General features: G+C 41.8%; 1 protein-coding gene across 2 annotated transcripts in view; it reads left to right on the top strand.

Annotated features, from left to right (window-relative positions):
* Nucleotides 1-27818, top strand: part of tpst1 (tyrosylprotein sulfotransferase 1) — a 114514-nt gene that overhangs the window by 72527 nt on the left and 14169 nt on the right. For both annotated transcript variants that reach the window (XM_061718652.1, XM_061718651.1), the window contains exon 3: nucleotides 8027-8225. In XM_061718652.1, the coding sequence (XP_061574636.1) occupies nucleotides 8027-8225 (199 nt within the window). The remainder of the gene's footprint in view (nucleotides 1-8026; nucleotides 8226-27818) is intronic.

The following is a 27818-nucleotide window of genomic DNA, read 5'->3' as shown; positions in this document are numbered from 1 at the left end:
TTGGGTTTGAAGGAGATTTCCAGCAATGGCCAATCATGGTTAAATGGATTCAACACCACCATTAATGATTAGTTGAGTTAAGTTTCCTGAGATTTTATTTTGTACTTTAAAAAAAAAAAAAAAAAAACATTGGAGAGTTTGAATTCCAAGCCTTTGTTCTTGTTCTTGGCCCAAAACTTTTGAAATAGTTTTCTTTTGAATACATGATTGCAGTCTGAACATAAGGGATTTCATAAAAATTGGAAGAAACATCTTGAAGGAGTTCATTCGCATCTGTAAATATTTGCCTCATAATTTTGACTATTTAACACAAAATTGGAGACTTGCATATGTAACAAAGTTTTTTTTTTTTTTCTTCAACTGCTTATTGGGGTATTAACACATGTGAGTTTTAGAACGGTCTATGGAGAAATGTCAGCACTAAGTGAATACTACTATTGTCATTTAGCAGACACTTTTATCCAAAGCAACTTACATCTGAGAGAACAAACACACCACTTCATCCGGGGAGCAATTACGCTGTGAATATGGTTTGCTTACAAAGGACACCAAATTCACTGACTGTAAATACCAGTTTAAATAATTTTGGTTATTACATCACAAGTTACAGGCCAAAGAATATCTATGGCCCGCACCTACGAGGTAGACTGACATGTCATTTCCAAATGGAACGTGCAATCAAAATTCTTTTAACAGCCCATCATAAGCATGGTCAATAGAGGAAATATACCAAATTTACTGAAAATCTGCCCAACAGTCTTTAACATTTGATAAGCCGTTTGACAGTTTGTCTTTTTTAAAGCTAGCCACTTGATACTTTAGGTACTGTATATAACAGAAATCATGTATGCCAAATGTAAGATTTTCAACTCAGTTGATTCATGATATATTGATCATGAGCTAAGGCCCACCCGGAAGCGGCTGTGGGCGTTTCTTCAGCTTTAGTGACTTCCTTAAGCCCGAATTATGGTTCTGCGTCAAATCGACGCCGTGCCTACGCCGTCACCGTGACGCCGTCGTGAACCTTCGGACTTCTCCGTCACTCCATTTCTCTGTGGTGCAGTACCCCCACGAATGCTAATTCGCGAATTCCCTGAATGGTTTATCCAACTTTTCTGGTCACAGTGAATCAAAGAGATAAGGACAACTATTGTGCAAAAAACCAAAACAAAAAAAATCACACATACACGAAGAAAAGAGCACTGAAAGTTGACGACTGCTTCAAACCGGAAACCGGAAATGCGTTGCTACGGTTCTGCGTTAAATCGACGCGTACCTTACGCCGTAGGCTCTGCGTTGGTGTAACACAGAACCATAAATCAGCCTTTAGTTCCCTGAAGAGGGAACGAGTCACCTCGTCTTCACACTAATTCACACAGGAAGATTTAATTAATTTCTTATGTTACAAGACAAATGAATCATGTTAACTGTAAAGAAATCACAACACTGAATTTTCACAAATGGCAACTTTATTTAAAAAAAAATAAAAGAACATAAGTTGTATATAAATATCATTTATGCACTATTGCTGGCTCAAGGAAGGACCGTGCGTCTTCTGAAGGTGTTGAAGCTTCAGGTGCTTGGAAGATCTGAAACCATATACAGAAGAAAAATGTATTATGGAACTAATAAAGCTCCATAACACGGAGTAACACCAGAGCTGAGCTAAATACTTAGCCCATGCAAAGATCATACTTGTAAACAAATATAAATAACATAAAAAATTACGTCACTTACCGCTGACTCGTGTGCAGTTGCCGGGTCCGTGCTGTTGGAACTGATCCTTTTATGAGGGTGAATGTCGATGCAAAACCTAATCTTTACTGTCCCTCGCTGTGGAAACAGTCACCGCTGCTGAACAATGGCGGACGCTCCGGCCAGCGGAGTTAGTGTGTGGGCGTGGTTTCAGCAGCGGAGTTAGTTGTGGGCGTGGTTTCAACAGCGGAGTTAGTGTGTGGGCGTGGTTTCAGCAGCGGAGTTAGTTGTGGGCGTGGTTTCAGCAGCGGAGTTAGTGTGTGGGCGTGGTTTCAGCAGCGGAGTTAGTTGTGGGCGTGGTTTCAGCAGCGGAGTTAGTTGTGGGCGTGGTTTCAGCAGCAGAGTTAGTGTGTGTGGGCGTGGTTTCAGCAGCAGAGTTAGTGTGTGGGCGTGGTTTCAGCAGCGGAGTTAGTGTGTGGGCGTGGTTTCAGCAGCGGGGTTAGTGTGTGTGGGCGTGGTTTCAGCAGCGGAGTTAGTGTGTGTGGGCGTGGTTTCAGCAGCGGAGTTAGTTGTGGGCGTGGTTTCAACAGCGGAGTTAGTGTGTGGGCGTGGTTTCAGCAGCGGAGTTAGTGTGTGGGCGTGGTTTCAGCAGCGGAGTTAGTTGTGGGCGTGGTTTCAGCAGCGGAGTTAGTTGTGGGCGTGGTTTCAACAGCGGAGTTAGTTGTGGGCGTGGTTTCAGCAGCGGAGTTAGTTGTGGGCGTGGTTTCAGCAGCGGAGTTAGTTGTGGGCGTGGTTTCAGCAGCGGGGTTAGTGTGTGTGGGCGTGGTTTCAGCAGCGGAGTTAGTGTGTGTGGGCGTGGTTTCAGCAGCGGAGTTAGTTGTGGGCGTGGTTTCAACAGCGGAGTTAGTGTGTGGGCGTGGTTTCAGCAGCGGAGTTAGTGTGTGGGCGTGGTTTCAGCAGCGGAGTTAGTGTGTGGGCGTGGTTTCAGCAGCGGAGTTAGTTGTGGGCGTGGTTTCAGCAGCGGAGTTAGTTGTGGGCGTGGTTTCAACAGCGGAGTTAGTTGTGGGCGTGGTTTCAGCAGCGGAGTTAGTTGTGGGCGTGGTTTCAGCAGCGGAGTTAGTTGTGAGCGTGGTTTCAGCAGCGGAGTTAGTGTGTGGGCGTGGTTTCAGCAGCGGAGTTAGTTGTGGGCGTGGTTTCAGCAGCGGAGTTAGTTGTGGGCGTGGTTTCAACAGCGGAGTTAGTTGTGGGCGTGGTTTCAGCAGCGGAGTTAGTGTGTGGGCGTGGTTTCAGCAGCGGAGTTAGTTGTGGGCGTGGTTTCAGCAGCGGAGTTAGTTGTGGGCGTGGTTTCAGCAGCGGAGTTAGTTGTGGGCGTGGTTTCAACAGCGGAGTTAGTTGTGGGCGTGGTTTCAGCAGCGGAGTTAGTTGTGGGCGTGGTTTCAGCAGCGGAGTTAGTTGTGGGCGTGGTTTCAGCAGTGGAGTTAGTTGTGGGCGTGGTTTCAGCAGCGGAGTTAGTGTGTGGGCGTGGTTTCAGCAGTGGAGTTAGTTGTGGGCGTGGTTTCAGCAGCGGAGTTAGTTGTGGGCGTGGTTTCAGCAGTGGAGTTAGTTGTGGGCGTGGTTTCAGCAGTGGAGTTAGTTGTGGGCGTGGTTTCAGCAGCGGAGTTAGTTGTGGGCGTGGTTTCAGCAGTGGAGTTAGTTGTGGGCGTGGTTTCAGCAGCGGAGTTAGTTGTGGGCGTGGTTTCAACAGCAAGGCCGACCGAGGCTTGGTTTGCATTTTGGTGACGTAACGAAAATGCACAAATCTGAACGGCTCGTAGATCCACATGACACTGGAAGGATCCTCCGGCCGGGGTGAACAGACCCTGCAGAATTTACCTGTTTTCCTCCTTCTCTGAGTTGGCAGGCTTAGGGGAGACCACTTTATATATGTTAAAGCAAGAGAAAACCTGTTTTTTTAATAGGTCCCCTTTAAGGTTTTTCTCCCACTAGGGGAGTTTTTACCTCCCATTGTTTATGTAATGTTTATGTAATAATTGCTGGGTCTCTGAAAGCACTTAGAGACAACTTTTGTTGTAGATGGTATAATAGACGCCAAATAAATAAAATTGAATTGAAAATTGAATTGAATTGATTTATGAGCAACAGCACCCCCTGTGGATGAAATTAGGTATTTTTCCTAATAATAATAATAATAATACTAATTTTCCCTTTAGTAATCCCACAATAGGGAAATGTATTGTGTGCATTAAACCCATCTCTAGTCAGACTAGGAGCCCAGCCCAGCCCTGGGGAGCAGCGGGGGCTGGGGGCCTTGTCGGTCCTCCAGACCCTGTAGCTATCACCAGATACTGCCCTACCAGTATAGCTTTACCACTTCCACAAGTTTGATTGGCGCATAACATTTTCTTTTCATCAGCATGATGAGAAGAGAATTCTCCTGAATTTTGTGAAAACCCATTGGATCGGCTGAGTTTGTTTTCCTTAAATTGTTTTCTATTATTTATTATACAGGACTGTCTCGGAAAATTAGAATATTGTGATAAAGTCCTTTTATTTTCTGTAATGCAAAAATGTCATACATTCTGGATTCATTACAAATCAACTGAAATATTGCAAGCCTTTTATTATTTTAATATTGCTGATCATGGCTTACAGCTTAAGAAAACTCAAATATTCTATCTAAAAAAATTAGTATATTCTGGGAATCTTAATCTTAAACTGTAAACCATAATCAGCAATATTAAAATAATAAAAGGCTTGCAATATTTCAGTTGATTTGTAATGAATCCAGAATGTATGACATTTTTGTTTTTTTAATTGCATTACAGAAAATAAAGAACTTTATCACAATATTCTAATTTTCTGAGACAGTCATGTATATACCTAAAAGTCTGCTAAGGTAATTATGTTCCTGAGATCCTCAATCCTGGTTTAGGGAATAGTACAATGTTTAGGGTTTTAGGGAATTGTTATTTTTTTTACGATTACATTAACTTGTAGCCTTGGTAAGGATAGACATTTTATGAAATGTTCCTTTTTACATTGTAAACTCCAGGTGTTTTGGTCCTGCACACATCTACCAGGATGTGGATACAGCAGCATCCTGGGCTTTGATGGAGTTACCTAAAGTGATTCTCTCCTCTTTTCTAGCAGAGTGAGTGTTTGGATCACGGTCCGCCTCAGAAAGCATCTATACCATTCTCCTGAGATGACAAAACCAGCTCACTCTATTAATCATTCAGGAGATATACCCATATAGTGTAAAGATTAAATTGCAAAGTAAATGGATTAGCGGAAATTGAGTTGCTGTATTGAAGTAGAGAGTGAGACAGAAAACCCAGGAAGAGAGAGGCTGGACCACGGGTCGTGTTCTGGGGCTAGAGACAACTTCTGTTAGAATAAACGCTATAGAAATACTATTGAATTGAATTGGTCTGCAAGTATTCAATGTTAGGGAACAGAACAATCTGAAAGAGCCAGCAAAAAGCTAAAGGTACTAAAAAGAAAGATAGTATTTGAAATCCTGTTGGGTTTTTCCCCCCCAACCAGAATGAAATGTATTTAATCATTGAAATTAAAATCTGAATGTATGCTGAAACTCACTGTAGTTTTGCATGTGGTATGTACAGGACTGTCTCAGAAAATTAGAATATTGTGATAAAGTTCTTTATTTTCTGTAATGCAATTAAAAAAACTAAAATGTCATACATTCTGGATTCATTACAAATCAACTGGAATATTGCAAGACTTTTATTATTTTAATATTGCTGATCATGGCTTACAGTTTGAGATCAAGATTCCCAGAATATTCAAATTTTTTGAGATAGGATATTTGAGTTTTCTTAAGGAGGAAGTTCTTATAAACACGGAGAAACGCAAGACCACGGCACACTTTTGGAGTGAGGAGGAGACTAATCACTTCATAAATGTAATGAAGGATATGAACATTTCTGCATTTGTAGACGGTAGAAAGTACCGGGATAGAAGATTTACAAGAAGGTGAGAGAAAAGTTGCTGAAGCATCATTTGTTTTGAATTTGGATCCAGGAAGAAGAAGCAGAAATGACGGGAATTGCGTCATCACGTTCTTCGTGCGTCGCTGGTTTGATCCAGATATCCTGAATGATTAATTACCATGTAAACTGAATATTCCGCATGTTTCAGTAACTAGAATATTAGCAATAACCCGAATTTTGACTGCATGTAAACGTAGTCACTGGTAGACATGGAATGAGGACGAGGTGAAAGAGAAGTATGGTCATACTTTCATCCAAATTGCTGATAAGCACTCACAACAATGTTGCTCCAGATCCCTGGCTTGTTGAATATTTAATTTGTAAAATAAATAATTAAACAAGTTATGACATAATGGTAAAAAAGTGAAACATTATTATATAAATTATTACAATAAATATCATCAGCATGCATTGCTCTCAAATTTAGTTTTATCTCACCACATTCTCTGGGTTTAGTTTTTCTGAAAAATAATTTTTGTTCAGCAGATTGGTTGCAAATGTACACGCTGACAATGGTAAAAAACTAGTACAACTATTTGATTTGTTGTTTGACACTGATTGAATGACTTGGCTCAAAGAAATTAGATTAAATTAAATTGTTTCATCCGGGCAGGTCAGGGATAATAAATCTAGGCTGGAAATGAACCAAGAGGAAGAGTTATTTATTCAGGACCTACTGAGAGAAGCCCAAAATCCCAACGTGTGTTTCACCAACCAGTTCCAGCCACTAAGATACTGATGGACCGTTTCTCTTCTTTTTATATACTGTGTGTAAATCTGGGGCATGGTGAGTGTGGTCACCAAATGGTTTAATGTGTGTGAAGTCTCAAATGGATCTGTGTGTGCATTCTGCTTTTTGCAGTACATTCCAAACTGTACACACTTGACCAGCACTCGAGTTGTAAAAACAATCAGGGGGATGGTGGGTTTTATCATATGGGGACAGATAATTTGTGCTGATTACAAATAATATAATATATTACAAATAATAGCAGTGACCAAAACACCTGCAGAAATACTGCAGGAATGACATAGCAGCAGTTAAATGCAGCCTTCTGTAAGCTTTAAATATCCACTGGACTTACATCAAATACATCAAAACACAACAATAAAAAACACTTTTCTGAACTTATCAATATGACTCTGTCCTTCACAGGATAAGTAACATGGATCACTGCAAAAACTCACAATCTTAACAAGAATATTTGTCTTATTTCTAGTTAAAATGTCTCATTTTAGTAAAAAAAATCTCATTACACTTAAAACAAGACTCATCACTGGAAAAAAACAACAATTTTCACCTGTTTCAAGTAGATTTTCACTTGAAATAAGTAGAAAAATCTGCCAGTGGAACAAGATTTTTTTGCTTGTAATGAGAAGATAAATCTTGTTCCACTGGCAGATTTTTCTACTTATTTCAAGTGAAAATTTACTTGAAACAGGTGAAAATTGTCAAATAAACTATTTTTCTGGTGTTATTTTTCCGGTGATGACTCTAAATGTTGAAATATCAGTAAAACCACATTCATTGATGAAATGACATAAGGGATGGAAAGGAGGGATGGCAGTTTTACAGGGGGGATGATTTGGACCGTTTTTATTTCAGGGGGGATGATTTGGACCGTTTTTATTTCAGGGGGGATGATTTGGACCGTTTTTATTTCAGGGGGGGATGATTTGGACCGTTTTTATTTCAGGGGGGGATGATTTGGACCGTTTTTATTTCAGGGGGGATGATTTGGACCGTTTTTATTTCAGGGGGGGATGATTTGGACCGTTTTTATTTCAGGGGGGGATGATTTGGACCGTTTTTATTTCAGGGGGGGATGATTTGGACCGTTTTTATTTCAGGGGGGATGATTTGGACCGTTTTTATTTCAGGGGGGGATGATTTGGACCGTTTTTATTTCAGGGGGGGATGATTTGGACCGTTTTTATTTCAGGGGGGATGATTTGGACCGTTTTTATTTCAGGGGGGGATGATTTGGACCGTTTTTATTTCAGGGGGGGATGATTTGGACCGTTTTTATTTCAGGGGGGATGGTTTGGACCGTTTTTATTTCAGGGGGGATGATTTGCACCGTTTTTATTTCAGGGGGGGATGTCATCTCCCCTCATCCCCCCCTCAACTCCAATACTGCACTTGACATGTACAAGTACTTTTTCATTCAACAATACTATAATTTTCTTCATTCTGAAAGTAGGTTGTTTTTAACTGGTCGGGTTTGGGTTTTAAACGGCGTTATTCTGCCAGCCCGTCTCCAGGAAGGCTGTATCCTGCAGAGCTGTTCTGACAGCAGTGTGTTTCTGTGTGTCAGGGTGGAGCGCTCCACCGACCAGGTCATCAAGCCCGTCAACGTGGAGGCCTTGTCAAAGTGGGTGGGGAAGATCCCGGCTGACGTGGTGAGGGACATGGCAGTCATCGCCCCCATGCTGTCCAGGCTGGGCTACGACCCCCACGCCAACCCCCCCAACTACGGCCAGCCCGACCCCAGGGTCCTGGACAACACCCGGAGGGTGAGTGTTCCTCGTTTACACTCGTCAACAAGGATGACACAACTACTGGAACTTATCAATACAGGACTGTCTCAGAAAATTACTACATTGTGATAAAGTTCTTTATTTTCTGTAATGCAATTAAAAAAACTAAAATGTCATACATTCTGGATTCATTACAAATCAACTGAAATATTGCAAGCCTTTTATTATTTTAATATTGCTGATTATGGCTTACAGTTTAAGATTAAGATTCCCAGAATATTCTAATTTTTTCAGATAGGATATTTGAGTTTTGTTAAATATCCTATCTGATGCTGACAGCAATCCAATAGAGTGAAAGTTAACACCAATCCCGCATGGCTCACCATTACTGAATTTGTTGAAAGTGGTCAAAATGGGATAATATGAGCAGTGTGACTTTGGCACTTGAGAGTTTAAACGCTAGAGCAACGGTGTTTGTACAACATATTGAAATTAGGAGTTAAATGGCAAGTTTTTGTACAGCGGTTTCTTCCCCACTGTTCTGCACCAGACATCCTCCCTGCTCAACATGAATGCAGATATTTTCCAGTTCCCTATCTCTTCAAGCATTTAGCTGCTCTACTCTTATCACCACAGACTGCGTTGAGTCATATTTGCTGGATGTTTCACTTCTAGGAAGAGTAAACACAGTGTTGGACAGGAATGTCCTGATCACATCTGTTGTTTCCAGGTCTGGGTCCTGTGATTGAGCGTATACTGATAAACAGTAGAAGCTGCTGTAGAACTGCGTACACTGTCCCATGTGAAGTATTTCCAAACTGCAGATATTCCTGACATGCAGAGGAGTCTGCTTTGACTTTGTTTTACGTCACGGTCAGCCAGCGTTGCCAACTCCTCGGTAAGGAAAGGAGCTATTGGCTTCACAGTTTGTGTATAATTGTAATGGATGCTGCAGTAAACGGGAATAAAGTAGTGGGATAGTTTAAAAAAGGAAGTAAAACATCCCTAAATACCTATTTTATTGCTTTTATTTCGCAATGCAAGCCCTCCTCCTTTGTCCTGCCTTTTGGCCAGGACAGAAACCATTTAATATTCGTCCTGATGATTACATTAATTAGAATTATATATGAATAATTATCATTATTTATTATTCAATGGCGCTGGACTAGTGCAAGATCAGCCAGCTTTGGATTCACAGATTTGTGATTTTTCAATGACACCTGAAAGAAGTTGCTAGATTTGTCACAAGTTGGTTTTTTTTTTGGTAAAATATTGTTAGAGGGATCTGAACATTAGCTAAATATGGCGACCCAGTCCCCTTAGTTTACAATACTGACGTTGGCTCACGAGCAACAAGTTCTAGTCTAAGTTGAAGCTTAAGCTACTCCCCACCAGTTAGTTTTAAGAGGTAAACATTGGCCACGGTTACATGATGTCTTTTAATTCGGAACTCATTATTCCGGATTAAATAATTTGGAATTAAATTATTTTCCTTCAAGTTTCCATGGAAATAGTAATTCTGAATTGAGGTTTACATGGAAAACACGTTTGATGGTCTTTCTCCAATTCCTCTCCAGGTCTGGGGGTTGGGAAGGTTCTGATTGGATAGGGGGGGACCGGAAGTTAAACTACCGGAAGCGTGCTGCATCTTGAAACTTTGTTAGGAAAACCAGCCCAGTGGAATATAAGATCATGGAGACAGACGGGGAAGGAACGAGCAGAAAGAAAGACCGGGATTCATTTAAAAAGGAATGAGTGTTTACATGATCTGGAATTATTCTATTCAGATTTAAAATCAGAATAAACCAGCCACTTACTTCAGAATTAAGTTTAATTCAGAATGGCCATTTTCATTGGGAATTAGGTGTTTACATGGTCATTTGTACTCATTTTAAATCAGATTTAATTTTAATTCTGAATTAAAGAGGAATTAAACTTCCTTCCACTGATTCTTTTCCTTTACACAGAGTGGAAAGAAGTAGCTATCTGAAAAGTGCTTTGACATGTCTAGATTGATAACATTATAATACACTAGTATACAAAATGTAATGCACTTTAAAAGCATGAAAAAGCGTGTGTAAAAGCAGATTGCCTCCCTTATCTGTTCCATGACCAACATGTTCCCACACAGACTCATTCATACCTCACTGAGAAACATTTATGTCATGTGTTTAGGGACCCAGTTGTTGCTTTTCCTTTTCTTTCCAAGCCTGTAAAAATGACTCCATGATGTCATTATGATGTCATCAGGGTGACTAATTCTGATTTTGTGGACTAAATATTCTCTCCAGAATGATGTGTGTGGAACAAAGATACTGGATCACAGTTTCTGGCAGGACACTGAAGTTTACAGTTCTCATTAGAAATGTCAAACTTTTGTTGTTGTTGTTGTGTTTGACTAGCAGGTGTTGAACAATCACCACTTCTCTTACAAGAGATGAAACTCTTAACCCTGGTACTGTCTTTGGCTCAAAATGACCTCATTCTCCTTCCTTCCTTCCTTCCTTCCTTCCTTCCTTCCTTCCTTCCTCCCTTCCTTCCTTCCTTCCTTCCTTCCTTCCTTCCTTCCTTCCTTCCTTCCTTCCTTCCTTCCTCCCTCCCTCCCTCCCTCCCTCCCTCCCTCCCTTCCTTCCTTCCTTCCTTCCTTCCTTCCTTCCTTCCTTCCTTCCTTCCTTCCTTCCTTCCTTCCTTCCTTCTTTTTTCCCTTCTTTCTTTCTTTCTTTCTTTCTTTCTTTCTTTCTTTCTTTCTTTCTTTCTCCCTCCCTTCCTTCCTTCCTTCCTTCTTTTTTCCCTTCCTTCTTTCTTTCTTTCTTTCTTTCTTTCTTTCTTTCTTTCTTTCTTTCTTTCTTTCTTTCTTTCTTTCTTTCTTTCTTTCTTTCTCCCTCCCTCCCTCCCTTCCTTCCTTCCTTCCTTCCTTCCTTCTTTTTTCCCTTCCTTCTTTCTTTCTTTCTTTCTTTCTTTCTTTCTTTCTTTCTTTCTTTCTTTCTTTCTTTCTTTCTTTCTTTCTTTCTTTCTTTCTCCCTCCCTCCCTTCCTTCCTTCCTTCCTTCTTTTTTCCCTTCTTTCTTTCTTTCTTTCTTTCTTTCTTTCTTTCTTTCTTTCTTTCTTTCTTTCTTTCTTTCTTTCTTTCTCCCTCCCTCCCTCCCTCCCTCCCTTCCTTCCTTCCTTCCTTCCTTCCTTCCTTCCTTCCTTCCTTCCTTCTTTTTTCCCTTCCTTCTTTCCTTGTTTTCTTCCTTCCTTTCTTTCTTCCTTCCTTTCTTTCTTTCTTTCTTTCTTTCTTTCTTTCTCCCTCCCTCCCTTCCTTCCTTCCTTCCTTCCTTCTTTTTTCCCTTCCTTCTTTCTTTCTTTCTTTCTTTCTTTCTTTCTTTCTTTCTTTCTTTCTTTCTTTCTTTCTTTCTTTCTTTCTTTCTTTCTTTCTTTCTTTCTTTCTTTCTCCCTCCCTCCCTTCCTTCCTTCCTTCCTTCTTTTTTCCCTTCTTTCTTTCTTTCTTTCTTTCTTTCTTTCTTTCTTTCTTTCTTTCTTTCTTTCTTTCTTTCTTTCTTTCTTTCTTTCTTTCTTTCTTTCTTTCTTTCTTTCTTTCTTTCTTTCTTTCTTTCTTTCTTTCTTTCTTTCTTTCTTTCTTTCTTTCTTTCTTTCTTTCTTTCTTTCTTTCTTTCTTTCTTTCTTTCTTTCTTTCTTTCTTTCTTTCTTTCTTTCTTCCTTCCTCCCTCCCTCCCTTCCTCCCTCCCTTCCTCCCTCCCTTCCTCCCTCCCTCCCTCTCTCCCTCCCTTCCTCCCTCCCTTCCTCCCTCCCTCCCTCTCTCCCTCCCTCCCTCCCTCCCTTCCTCTCTTCCTCCTTCCTTGACCCAAAGACAGCACAAGGGTTAAGAAGTCAAAATACAGTCACCGTATTTCCCTTAATTGTATCCACCAGTAGAATTAAGGTTGTATGTACTTGCATGTATTTATTTCTTGTATGTCTTGAAGGTGTGATTGATATTCAGAGCAGAGACTTTACCATATATTTATTTTCGCCCACATACTCTGTGTCCTCGTTCTCTGGGGACGACATAATTATGTTTTTATAATTAAGTTTTTGAGGCCAAGGTTTCACTGTCTCCTCAGTTGCTTGGATGACCACTTTTTGTGCTACAATCAACACATTTGAGTTGCTTTTAGATACTTTAAATCAAGACAAACCCATTAAGAGGAAGATACATTCCCATTGCACAGCGTTGGTGAAGAGTCTGGCAGAGTTGAGGAGAAGAGAGGTTTGTAGGATTTCCTCTCCAAAAATGTCGGCAGTGACGTGGTACTTAGTCATCGCTGTGATGAAATAAGGTGGAAAAATGGGTGAAATGTTCCTTTTTATTTGTGGTTTATAGCTCTATTAGTATCTTGGTGGAGATACGGCCTGAATATTCCATTACTGACTGGTTTTTCCCTACGTTGACCTCTCCCAGTTGGACTGCTGTCCAAACAGTTCTGTCTGATTTGTTTCTCCCACGCTCACAGCACAGAACTCTTTCCAGATATCTGGATTTGTTCCTGATACATTCTGCCTGTTCATCCATGCAGGCCTCTATCATCCCTGCCAAGCACTTCACTCCTCCAAACAAACACGACATGCAAGACAAGATCCTGTGCTCTGAAGGAGCTTTGAAAAAAGGGCTTAGGCCTGGTATTTAAATTCTCAAAATTACTTAGAAGCTACTACTTAGAAGCAACTTGATTGTTGCACCACACCCCTGAACTGTTCCCGTGTTTGTCCCAAACGATGTGGTGGTGGAACGGGCGGGCTGTTAAACTAAAGCCACTGTTTTAACCCTGGCATAACCCTAACCCACGCTGCAGGTTTGTTATATCAGGAGCAGCTGAAAAGCCCATGCATTTATTTATTTCTACTTCACCCACCAGATTTGAATCAAATCAAATCTGTGACGTTTCCCTTTCCAGAGATGTTTCTAGAACTGACCCCTGTGTTAACCAGCATCCAAAACCTCTTTTTTAAAGCTTTGCTATTTAGAGATTCATGAATATCCTGCTACAAAAAACCTACATAAGAAATTGCATTCCAATTATTTGTGTAAGTATAGTTGATAGGCTTGCAAAGAGCAGAACATGTCATGAATATATTCATGGGAATTTAAGCTGGAGAAGTTTGGAAATATTCCGATTTGGAATTAAATGGTTTTAATGGCATCACTATTCAGAATTGGAAAACATGCTAATAAAAAGCACAATAATTACTAAAATAAACTTAACTATGGTTAGTTGCTAGAATAATTTGCAATGGTTTAAAAAGGTTCAGTTGATGTCTGAGTGATGTGGTGATCTAACTATAAATTACATAATTGTATAAGAAAACTGTGATAGCTAGCTTAAATTTAGCATGTCTGAGCAAGTTAAGGTATAAACACATTTTGTATTTGTTAGTTAAACTAATTCCATGGATACCCTAGTAACATCATCAACTGTTTTGGGCTCCAATAGTGTGAAAGATTCTAGAAATGTTAAAAAGGCAGCCAAATTTAGCAGATACCGTATTTTTGCGACCATACGGCGCGCCGTGTGGAAAGGTGCGACCTCAGTTATGTGTGTCATTTCTGTATTTAAAACACACACACGGCGCACCGCCTTACAACAACACACACAAGCATACAAGTGTGCGTATTTAAAAATAGAGCGGGAGCAAAAATGAGTTTGATTGTGCTTTATTTAAGTTATTACAATCGTTATTGCATTAATCAAACCCATCCAAGTCCTCATCCTCCATTTCTGCATTAAACAGCTGCTAAATCAGCTGTTCCAGTCCCACTTTCCCCGCTGTCAGAGTCACTTTCCGTGCCGTGCGGCCAGGGCCGCCGCAAGGGGTGTGCGAACCGTGCGACCACACGGGGCCTCGCGCCCCAACGGGCCTCACACCCCAAGGGGCCTCGCGCCCCAAGGGGCCTCGCACTATGGGCCGTTTTTTTTTTTTCAAATTTATTTTTTTTCCTTTCTTCCCTTATAAATATCAACAGTCACGTTCCATTACAGACCTAAATGTGTACTAGTCTGTGCATATCCATAAATATATGTGCAATGATGTGCGTGTCTGTTGTTCAACACAACTGCGTCAGACCAAGCGCAGACACAAGCTGCTCTGATCCAGACGGGTGGAGTTGGAACAAACTGTCACACAATGTCGAGAGAACGAGACAGATTCAGGAAATTTCCATCAGGGGATGAAAAAAGAAAAAAACGAAAGAAAATAGAAGAGTTTAATGCCTCTCTGAAAGGCTCGTTTGATAAATTTGTTACAAAAATCACCGATCCGACCGGGTCTTAAGCAGCCGTGGGGCCCCGCGTCGAGGCAAGCCCAGATGATGATGAGGCAGGGGAAGGTATCCAGTATTTTGCTAATTGGAGAGTTAAAATTGCGCATATAGACACCCGATCCGACCCGAAAAACCCAAAGATTTTGCGCGCGCTCGCTACGCTCACGCACGAGGGCCCCCCCCGGCCATTCCGCACAGGGCCTCGCAAATCTCCCAGACAGCTCTGCGTGCGGCCCCTCGGAAATGATGCCGGGCACGAGCGCGAGCCGGGCAACGAGCTGGGCGCGAGAGACGGGCGCGCTCTGAACACTCAGCTGCAGCGCATTAGTTAATTAGTTTTTGGGAGTTAAATAGAGCGACTGCCAACAGCTCGTCGCAAGTTCGTCCTGGCTACGTTAGAGAGTATGGTTACTGTTATTTATTTATTTTAATACTCTGTAGCTGTTCTCCTGGTCTCAGCCCGACGGGCCGAGTCCTGACACCTCCTGGAATAACAGCAAGCGCAGCGTTCATTTGTTTCACTTCTTCTTTCACATCGTCTGTGAGATGATCACGCATAGAGTCACAGATCAGCAGCGATGGTGATGTGTGAAAGAAACCACCGGGTCGCCGCACATACACCTGCCTCTGCCACTCTTTCATCATCCCTTCATCCTCACATAGACCTGCCTCTGCCCCTCTTTCATCATCCCTTCATCCTCACATAGACCTGCCTCAGCCACTCTTTCATCATCCCTTCATCCTCACATAGACCTGCCTCAGCCACTCTTTCATCATCCCTTCATCCTCACATAGACCTGCCTCTGCCACTCTTTCATCATCCCTTCATCCTCACATAGACCTGCCTCTGCCACTCTTTCATCATCCCTTCATCCTCACATAGACCTGCCTCAGCCACTCTTTCATCATCCCTTCATCCATCCAGCCCTTTTCATTTGCCTTAATAACTACGTCCGCAAATCAGCGCCCGTACTTCCCCCTTTGACGTTCTCACGGTGGCCTGAATTAAGTCCGCACTTACAATAACACATTGGGCGCGCGGCACATTTTGAAAAAAAATAAGACGTTTATGCGCCTAATGGTCGTGAAAATAAGGTAGTCCTTTGAAAAAATTCCTAGTTGGAGGTATATCTATTGAATGTTTTTGGTTGGTTCGAATACATTTTTGAATTTGTAAGAATTTAATACATTATTCCATGGACTATTAGATATTGACTATCTGCAAATTTGACTTTCAATTCCCATTCCCACTCTTAACATTTGCAAACATAGTTATGCTTCACATTTTATGCGTGAACTTTACATGTATGATTTAAACCAAATTCGGACACTATTGATTTTAAAATGAGGAATAGTTAAAAACTAATTGAAGTAAAGAAATACACAACCACATATAAGACATGATTGAGAGGGATTACTTTTGATCCTGCTTAGTCTACCTTTAAAGTAGGTTTTAGTTAAAGCTGGTATTAGTCTCAGATGAACTGCATGGGTGCTGTCAGTAAGTGTAACAGCTAGTACACTAGTCCACTCCTGCGTTTATTTTGACATGGTTTTTTGTTAAAAGCAGGTCCTATCTTATTATCTTATTACAGCCTCTAGTCATGTTGCATGAATGTTTCAGCAACACAGTCCATTTCCTTCCACCTCAGATTTCAGCAGGAAATGTCTCCCGGGTCAGAAAAGCCGAGACGGCGACATGCAGGGCGTGAATCTGTGAGGGAGCGCTGACATGGAAAACACACTTCTGTCCTCCATTTCTATTTTTATTTCCGCTTATGGAACTATGAAATCATTTAGCTAGATGTTGCCTGTCACTTGTTTTCGTGGTATTGGTCACCTCGGTCAGCCTCACTAGTTCTATGTAAAATACTGCTTATTCAGGCTGAGAGTAGATATATGTTTTCTTTTCTTTCTTTTTTTTTACTTTTCTGTTCAAAAATTGACCACAAAAATAAATGGAAATGGATTTCTTACGCATTTTCTTACGGTGCTCATACAAAGAAAAGAAATCAGTTTTAATAAGATCTTACAGTCTCAATATCATTTCATGTAAATAATGCAGTTTAATGATTTAGTTATGAAGTCTTGATTCTTTGATTGTCTGGGTATTGATGCGAGTCCCCAGCTGGCTGAGGCACATCCAGATTCTCTGAATATTTGGCTGGACCTTCTTTAAACAGGCCATCTTCTTAGAGGAGAGCTCTTTCATTATTGTTGTCTGACATTTCTGCTAATGACAGAGAACTCAACCAAGTTAAAGACTCAGTACATAATTAACAAGCACTTCATGGTATTGTACTGATGGTAAATTGGCATTTTACCGTGGGGCAGTACAATTAGGTTTTTGAGTTGTCCTTCATGCAATACACCTAAATATATGCTTTCCAGTACGAGTTATTTTCTCAAATGTACCATATAAAAGCATAAGATTTTAATGAAATGAACTTTATCTGATACATGAATATGGTTGGTACTGTCTGCTTGTTGCTATGAGGTGAACAAATTATAACATGCTCGCAAACGTGTTTAACTTTTGAGCTTTTCTGTTTTCAAATAATAAAAAGAGAAGATTAATGCCAAAATTCAAACCAATTATCCAGCTAATGAACAAATATCAAGATATGTGAATATTTGATATATAAGCGAAGCAGAGCTTCTGGAAGGTTCAGCCATTCACAAACACGACGAGTTATCTGGCACCACATGGTTGTTAGTAAGGCTCAACATAAGTAAAGGTTAGGTGTGTAAGTAAACTGCAGAAACTTTTAGAGTAGAAAGTGAGGAACCAAATTATTGGATACCACAGAAATGAGGGATCCTCTTCAGAAACACAATTGAGGCAATTGAGGAGACAGAAGTGTACTGAAGCTGCTACCATGGCCACGGTTACATGATGTTTTTTAATTCGGAATTAATTATTCCAAATTAAATAATTCCGAATTAAACTATTTTCCTTTGAGTTTACATGGAAATAGTAATTCTGAATTGAGGTTTACATGGAAAACACGTTTGATGGTCTTTCTCCAATTCCTCTCCAGGTCTGGGGGTTGGGAAGGTTCTGATTGGATAGGGGGGGGACCGGAAGTTAAACTACCGGAAGAAAAACTAACTTAGCCGCTACAACTTTGAAAAGATCACAATTTTGATGTTTCCTGTTTCCATCTGTTCTTTTAATGATTTCTATTGATTAAATAAATGGTCTCTGCTCTTGACCAGCGTTTACTGCTGCTGCATCTTTAAACTTTGTTAGGAAAACCAGCCCAGTGGAATATAAGATCATGGAGACAGACGGGCGAGAGAACGAGCAGAAAGAAAGACCGGAATTAATTTAAAGAGGATTGAGTGTATACATGATCTGGAATTATTCTATTCAGATTTAAAATCAGAATAAACCAGCCACTTACTTCAGAATTAATGTTAATTTAGAATGGCCATTTTCATTTGGAATTAGGTGTTTACATGGTCATTTTTACTAATTTTAAATCGGATTTAATTTTAATTCTGAAAGAGGAATTAAACTTCCCCTGTAAACGCGCTGCATATCACATGAATAGGAGAGATTATAGCTGGGACAGTTCAACCCATGTTCTGCTAAGCTTGCCTACAGAAACCACATCTCTTTGTGGAGCTGGCAGTGTAAGCAGCTAATTCTGTCCTGGGGTCACTCCTTAAATGTGTTCAAAAATCTTGACAAACTTAGAAAAGCCCAGTGTCAGTCCTGCAGCTGCACCCGTCTGAGGTCACAGCTCCAGATCTGGGTGGAACTCTGGCCTGTGCATTCGTACACCATCAGTAAGTAAAACCATGTGAAGGCACGGCTTCAAAAAGCAGACGAGTGTGTATAGCCAAGGTTCTTGTCTTTGGTGAAAATAATGTTAATGATCTTCTGGCTCCAGGACTGCATCATAGCAAACAGCTGTTATTGATCAAAAGCTCCATTGTTTAGTCGCTCTCTCCTAGAAGTGTATTTTCTAGTTGTAACACGGGTGAAAAGATGCTCGTATATCTTGTGCTTCTTCTTTGAAGCCATTGTTTTCCTGGCGTGTGTTACTAGTTGTTGATCACAGCTGCCATGTGTGGACATCAGATCTGCACGCTGTTTCCTCCACACCATCGTTGTGTTGGATGCTAATGTCTCTCAGATGTGTCTGTAGTCATGTTTACATAGTTCAGATGCAGTAAATATCCATGTCTGTGTTTACTGGCTCCTCACACTCTTTACATCAGACCTGCGTGCCTCGTAGACCGCATGTGAGTCCCATTTCAGATTCACGCTGCGTACATCTGCACATGATCAGTGTGATTTCCGTACGTCAATCCCAGCTGCAGGGTTTATATGAGGATTTGCCCTCCTCCTTAACTCCCTTATTTCACACACAATGATCTTCAAACAGTACGGTCCAAATGAACTGAAAGTTTGTCATGTCACCTGAGGGTGCATCTATTTTTGCATGCTGAACGTTGCAGTCTGGTTCCACTTGCAAGCCTCCGTTCTTTGTCTAAAAATAAAGTTTTTCATCAAAATTAAAGGGAATTAATAAGATTTTAATAATGCCAGTTCCATTAGCAATAATGCTTACCAATCCTCTTCTTTATTGATTCTCTTATCAGTTCCAGACCAAGTTTCATTGAGGAAATACAGGACTGTCTCAGAAAATTTGAATATTGTGATAAAGTTTATTTTCTGTAATGCAATTAAAAAAAACTAAAATGTCATACATTCTGGATTCATTACAAATCAACTGAAATATTGCAAGCCTTTTATTATTTTAATATTGCTGATTATGGCTTACAGTTTAAGATTAAGATTCCCAGAATATTCAAATTTTTTGAGATAGGATATTTGAGTTTTCTTAAGCTGTAAGCCATGATCATCAATATTAAAATAATAAAAGGCTTTCAGTTGATTTGTAATGAATCCAGAATGTATGACATTTTTGTTTCTGTAATTGCATTACAGAAAATCCCAATATTGTAATTTTCTGAGACAGTCCTGTAAGTACACTTACAGAGGTCTTTACTATCAAAACAAGTGCTTCACGGTCTCAAATAAGAGAAATACAGATGGTCCCAGTTTCATATGGCGGTATTCACACATGATTCTCACGTGATTCAGAATCACGTCTCTTGTTAGAGGGGGAGGAAGGGGGAGGATAAATATGTAATCTTTTGGATCAATAATTGAGTCTGCCAATTTTTATTTTACCAGTTAAGAGAACAACAAAAAAACAACCTCATCTCACAAAATCCGTGAAAAACCCACAACTTCTTACCAAAACCAGAGCATAATAATTATACTACTACTACTACTACTACTACTGCTGCTACTACTACTACTACTACTACTACTAATAATAATAATAGTAATAATACATTTTTTAATTAATTATAAATTGTATATCAGACTCAACCTCCAGAAATTCATTAATAATTTTGTAATTTATATTAATAATAATAATACATTCCCCTGTAGGACAGACCAGTGCTTATAGCCAACCAGAGAGACATTATCAGACCTTAATGACAACATAAGTAATGTGACTGTCTTTCAACCATTTTTTAACATTAACATCAAATATTTGAAGGGATGGCACTCCACTGTTTTGTTGCTGCAATTGAGAAAGCAGTTTGATTTAGGGGTGGGTGAGCTAAACCGTGCAGTATCTATAAAGTAAACAAACTATGGCATAAACAAAACAAAAAAAGTCAGAAGCTCCAAAAGTTGTATTTTTTTTACAATACTGCAATAGTGGTGTGAGTTCGGCTTTTTGTCCAGCGCTTTAAAAGCTGAGCAAAGTGAGGAAACTATTGTTGTCTAAGTAGAGGCGGAGTGGTCAAGTAATGTGTGAAAACCGCTGGCAACCACTCCTATTGAGTTTTCATCTCAGAATTCAAAGAAGTTTTAATGAAAAAAATATATATTTTACCAGTGGCGTAGGCAGAAATATATTTTTGGGTGGGCCAGGACAAAAATGGGTGGGCCATATTGTCCCAGAAAAAGCGGACTTATAAAAACTTTTAAGCAGAAAACATGACAAGCAGACAGATTAAAGGGAGTGTCAATTTTACATTGTAATCTTCATTACAAATGCTTTATGACAGTTAAACACAACATGCTCAACCAACAGAGCATGAAAACCTGGCTATATAGGCCAGTAGCCTATTTGCAACTATTTGTGAGGAAATATGAGGACCCAAATGCAGGAGAGACCAGGAGGCAGGAGCTTCCCAAAAATACTGATTTATTTACTCAAACAGGTCAAGTGACAGGTCTGGACTGCAAGCGGGCCAGGGGAGAACCTGGACTCTTTTACTACCAAGCCACGCTGTTGTAACACGTGCAGAACGTGGCTTGGCATTGTCTTGCTGAAATAAGCACCATGGAAAAAGACATGGCTTGGATGGCAGCATATGTTGCTCCAAAATCTGTATGTACTTTTCAGCATGTATGTTCCTTCACAGAAATGTAAGTGACCCATGCCATGGGAACTAATGCACCCCCAAACCGTCACAGATGCTGCTTTAGAACTCTGCGTTTATAACAGTCCGGATGGTTCCGCTTCCTCTTTGGTCCGGAGGACACGACGTCCAGTGTTTCCAAAAACTATTTGAAAAGTGGACTCATCAGACCACAAAACACTTTTCCATTGTGCATCAGTCCATTTTACACGAGCTCGGGCCCAGATAACCCGGCAGCGTTTCTGGCTGTTGTTCATAAACAGCTTTTGCTTTGCATGGAGTTTTAACCCGCACTTACTGATGTAGTGACGAACTGTATTTACTGACAGTGGTTTTCTGAAGTTTTGCTGAGCCCATTTGGTGATATCCTTTACACACTCATGTGGGTTTTTAAGGCAGTGCCGTCTGAGGGATCGAAGGTCACGGTCATTCAGTCTTGGTTTCCGGCCGTGGTGCTTACGTGCAGTGATTTCACCAGATTCTCTGAACCTTTTGATATTATGGACCGTAGATGTTGAAATCCCTACATTCCTTGCAATTTTGCTTTGAGAGATGTTGTTCTTAAACTGTTCAACTATTTTCTCACGCAGTTGTGGACAAAGTGGTGACCCTCGCCCCATCCTTGCTTGTGAATGACTGAGCATGTTTGGGGAGGCTCCTTTTATACCCAATCATGGTTCCCACCTGTTCCCAATTAGCCTGATCACATGTGGATGTTCCAAATAGGTGTTTGATGAGCTTTTCTCATCTTTCTCAGTATTTTTTGCCGCCTTTCCCAACTTCTACTGGACGCGTTGCAGCCATGAAATTCTAAGTTAATTATTATTTGGCAAAAAACAATAAAGTTTATCAGTTTGAACATTAAATATGTTGTCTTTGTAGGGTATTCAATTGAATATAGGTTGAGAAGGATTTTCAAATCGTTGTATTTTGTTTTTATTTACATTTTACACAATTTCCCAACTTCAACCGAATCCGGTTTGTAGAACCACCTTGAACACAACCAGAGAAAGTATGACATGGTGTCAGAGCAGATGGCATTCAGCTTCTGGTGCGTGAGTTCTACCCTCCCAGTCTCGGCAGAGGGTTTCTACCGGCTCCGAGAAATCCGGCCTGCAGCCTCTGAATGCTGAGAAGAGCTGAAAAATGGCACCCAGGAGAAAATCAGAAACATGCACTCGACTCTCCGTCTCTGCTGCTGGCAATCACCTCCGGTTATGCTACTCCTCGCTCTGCATCGCTTTTCAGACTAACAGGCGAGCAGACATGATGGGACGCGGGAGGATAAAAAAAATGAGATTTGTGTTTTTGGGGAGGTTTTTACTTGAAGCATACGAGCCAGTATGAGGTTCTGCAGAGATTATTCAAGTTATTTTCAAGTGGATATTTTGTGAAAGCTGAAGCACCACAGACTTTAGCGCTGCAGAGATCAGCGCATAGGACCGGCGCCAGCGATCGGCACTGCAGAGATCGGCGCCAGGGATCGGCGCTGCAGAGATCGGCGCCAGGGATCGGCGCTGCAGAGATGGGTGCCAGGGATTGGTGCTGCAGAGATGAGTGCCAGGGATTGGCGCTGCAGAGATCGGTGCGAGGGATCGGTGGCAGGGATCGGCGCTGCAGAGATCGGCGCCAGGGATCGGCGCTGCAGAGATCGGCGCCAGGGATCGGTGGCAGGGATTGGCGCTGCAGAGATCGGTGCGAGGGATCGGTGGCAGGGATCGGCGCTGCAGAGATCGGCGCCAGGGATCGGCGCTGCAGAGATCGGCGCCAGGGATCGGCGCTGCAGAGATGGGTGCCAGGGATTGGTGCTGCAGAGATGGGTGCCAGGGATTGGCGCTGCAGAGATCGGTGCGAGGGATCGGTGGCAGGGATCGCCGCTGCAGAGATTGGTGCCAGGGATCGGCGCTGCAGATATTGGTGCCAGGGGTCGGCGCTGCAGAGATGGGTGCCAGGAGTCGGCGCTGCAGAGATGGGTGCCAGGGGTCGGCGCTGCAGAGATGGGTGCCAGGGGTCGGCGCTGCAGAGATGGGTGCCAGGGGTCGGCGCTGCAGAGATGGGTGCCAGGGATCGGTCCAGCAGAGATGGGTGCCAGGGATCGGCGTTGCGGAGATCGGTGCCAGGGGCTCTACTGTATTTACTGAGCTCAAATAATCTGAATATATCAGTTTTTACAACTTTACAAAGAACGGTCAATGTGTTGGAGTGCGCGTGCGCCATCTATTGGGGAAACATGGGCATTGCAGGGAAAGTGGAAAATGAACAAGGTTTTTACTATAATTTAGACGAATCCGGCGGGCCGGATTAAAAAGCCTAACCTGTGAAAAAGGCAGCAACCAGTAACCCTGGAGAAACGCCTCACTGGTTAAAGCACAGAGAAGGATATGTAGACAAGCAGAACGCAGGTGGCACAAAAACAAACTCAGGTATATTACAACATTTATAAAGAGAGTCTTCGCAACTATAACCAGAAACTGAAGAATGCAAGGCAATCGTTTTTTTATTATTGATAGAAACAGTAATAATGCTCGCACACACTGTTCTCTGTGGTACACAGACTGACAAACCCCACAGCCTCAATTCCCCCTGAACTGCTGTCCGAAAGGCCTACAATGACTTTGCTGCCTTTTTCACAAACACAATATTACAGATAAGACAAGAAATGTGCAGCTCCAGCTCAGGAACGATATGTGCCTTCTCATCCTCTAGTAAATCTGGGAAATTTTAGCCTCTTAGATTATACAACGGAAAATGTTTCAAAATTAAAGTCCACAACATGCTGTCTTGATATTCTGCCTTCAAACTTTTTTAAATTGTTTTTAACTGGATAACTCCGGATGTATTGCAGATAATAAATTCCTCTTTTCAAACAGGCCAGTTTCCCCAGGCCTTGAAAACTGCAGTATTAAAACCTCTAAAAAAATCAAATCTGGATGCTACAACACTTAGTAACTATAGACCAATATCAAATCTGCCATTTTTGAGGAAAATCATTGAAAAGGTTGTTTTCCAGCAAATCCATGCTTTTATGATGCAGAACAACCTCTTTAATGTATTTCAGTCTGGATTTCGGCCACACCACAGCACTGAGACTGTACTCATCAAAGTATTAAATGATATTCATCTGAATAATGATGCATGCAAATCCTCTGTTTTGGTATTACTGGATCTCAGTGCTGCATTCGACACAGTTGATCATAACATTCTTCTCAGCAGATTGGAAGAGCGGGTGGGACTTACCGGCACTGTGCTTCAATGGTTCAAATCTTACTTCAAGATAGGGCCTTTTTTGAGTCAATTGGAAACCATGAGTCTGAGAGAACCAAGATCACATGTGGGGTTCCTCAAGGGTCCATTCTCGGACCGCTTCTATTCAACATCTATATGTTACCCCTAGCTCAGATTATGGAACATCACAACATTTCCTACCATACTTATGCGGATGACACACAGCTCTATATTTCAGTGTCACCACATGACTACAGGCCCCTGATCTCATTGAGTAACTGTATTCACCAAATCAATGAGTGGATGTGCCAGAATATTCTCCAGCTAAATGCAGAAAAGACAGAGGTGATCATTTTTGGCCATAAAAATGAAAGGGAAAGGGAAAAGATCAGCGCTCACCTTGGCTCCATGTCATTGACAGCTACAAATCAAGCCAGAAATCTTGGTGTAATTATTGACTCAGACCTGAACTTCAACAGCCATCTAAAGTTTATCACTAAATCTGCCTACAGCCGTGAACAAATCTTGTCAGTTTGATAATTTTTTTCCCACCATCTTGGTTGTTTTGAATAGTAGTAGTACTATTCTCTCTAAACAAGACATGGAAAAACTTATTCATGCATTCATTTGCAGTAGGTTGGATTATTGCAATGGCATCTTTACAGGCCTTAACAAAAAATCAATCAGGCAGCTCCAGCTGATCCAGAACGCTGCTGTCTTACTTATATTTCTTATATTTCTTATTGCTTTATATTTCTTATTGTTTGCACTACTGCTATTTGTCTTGCACTGGAGAGGTGATGCTGCTTCAAATCTCACTGTACCCAGGTACACTGACAATAAAGTATTCTGATTCTGATTCTGATTCTCAGAGTCCTTACAAACACCAGGACACTGGACCACATTACACCAGGAAACTGGACCACATTACACCAGGAAACTGGACCACATTACACCAGGAAACTGGACCACATTACACCAGGAAACTGGACCATATTACACCAGGAAACTGGACCATATTACACCAGGAAACTGGACCATATTACACCAGGAAACTGGACCACATTACACCAGGAAACTGGACCACATTACACCAGGAAACTGGACCATATTACACCAGGAAACTGGACCACATTACACCAGGAAACTGGACCATAATACACCAGGAAACTGGACCATATTACACCAGGAAACTGGACCACATTACACCAGGAAACTGGACCATATTACACCAGGAAACTGGACCACATTACACCAGGAAACTGGACCACATTACACCAGGAAACTGGACCATATTACACCAGGAAACTGGACCACATTACACCAGGAAACTGGACCATATTACACCAGGAAACTGAACCATAATACACCAGGAAACTGGACCGTATTACACCAGGAAACTGGACCACATTACACCAGGAAACTGGACCACATTACACCAGGAAACTGGACCACATTACACCAGGAAACTGGACCACATTACACCAGGAAACTGGACCACATTACACCAGGAAACTGGACCACAGTACACCAGGAAACTGGACCACAGTACACCAGGAAACTGGACCATATTACACCAGGAAACTGGACCACATTACACCAGGAAACTGGACCACATTACACCAGGAAACTGGACCACAGTACACCAGGAAACTGGACCACATTACACCAGGAAACTGGACCACAGTACACCAGGAAACTGGACCATATTACACCAGGAAACTGGACCACATTACACCAGGAAACTGGACCATATTACACCAGGAAACTGGACCACATTACACCAGGAAACTGGACCACATTACACCAGGAAACTGGACCATATTACACCAGGAAACTGGACCACATTACACCAGGAAACTGGACCATATTACACCAGGAAACTGGACCATAATACACCAGGAAACTGGACCGTATTACACCAAGAAACTGGACCACATTACACCAGGAAACTGGACCACATTACACCAGGAAACTGGACCACATTACACCAGGAAACTGGACCACATTACACCAGGAAACTGGACCACAGTACACCAGGAAACTGGACCACATTACACCAGGAAACTGGACCACAGTACACCAGGAAACTGGACCATATTACACCAGGAAACTGGACCACATTACACCAGGAAACTGGACCACAGTACACCAGGAAACTGGACCATAATACACCAGGAAACGGGACCACATTACACCAGGAAACTGGACCACATTACACCAGGAAACTGGACCACAGTACACCAGGAAACTGGACCATATTACACCAGGAAACTGGACCACATTACACCAGGAAACTGGACCACATTACACCAGGAAACTGGACCACAGTACACCAGGAAACTGGACCACATTACACCAGGAAACTGGACCACAGTACACCAGGAAACTGGACCATATTACACCAGGAAACTGGACCACATTACACCAGGAAACCGGACCACAGTACACCAGGAAACTGGACCACAGTACACCAGGAAACTGGACCACATTACACCAGGAAACTGGACCATATTACACCAGGAAACTGGACCACATTGCACCAGGAAACTGGACCACATTACACCAGGAAACTGGACCATAATACACCAGGAAACTGGACCACATTACACCAGGAAACTGGACCACAGTACACCAGGAAACTGGACCATAATACACCAGGAAACTGGACCATATTACACCAGGAAACTGGACCACATTACACCAGGAAACTGGACCACATTACACCAGGAAACTGGACCATATTACACCAGGAAACTGGACCATATTACACCGGGAAACTGGACCATATTACACCAGGAAACTGGACCATATTACACCAGGAAACTGGACCATATTACACCAGGAAACTGGACCACATTACACCAGGAAACTGGACCACAGTACACCAGGAAACTGGACCATATTACACCAGGAAACTGGACCACATTACACCAGGAAACTGGACCATATTACACCAGGAAACTGGACCATATTACACCAGGAAACTGGACCATATTACACCAGGAAACTGGACCGTATTACACCAGGAAACTGGACCACATTACACCAGGAAACTGGACCATATTACACCAGGAAACTGGACCACATTACACCAGGAAACTGGACCACATTACACCAGGAAACTGGACCATATTACACCAGGAAACTGGACCACATTACACCAGGAAACTGGACCATATTACACCAGGAAACTGGACCACATTACACCAGGAAACTGGACCATATTACACCAGGAAACTGGACCATAATACACCAGGAAACTGGACCGTATTACACCAGGAAACTGGACCACATTACACCAGGAAACTGGACCACATTACACCAGGAAACTGGACCACATTACACCAGGAAACTGGACCACATTACACCAGGAAACTGGACCACATTACACCAGGAAACTGGACCATATTACACCAGGAAACTGGACCACAGTACACCAGGAAACTGGACCACAGTACACCAGGAAACTGGACCACATTACACCAGGAAACTGGACCACATTACACCAGGAAACTGGACCATATTACACCAGGAAACTGGACCACATTACACCAGGAAACTGGACCATATTACACCAGGAAACTGGACCACATTACACCAGGAAACTGGACCATATTACATCAGGAAACTGGACCATATTAC

The sequence above is a fragment of the Cololabis saira genome, chromosome 4, assembly GCF_033807715.1.
Source record: "Cololabis saira isolate AMF1-May2022 chromosome 4, fColSai1.1, whole genome shotgun sequence".
Taxonomy (NCBI): Eukaryota; Metazoa; Chordata; class Actinopteri; order Beloniformes; family Belonidae; genus Cololabis; species Cololabis saira.
This window is presented reverse-complemented; position numbering and strand designations above follow the sequence as displayed.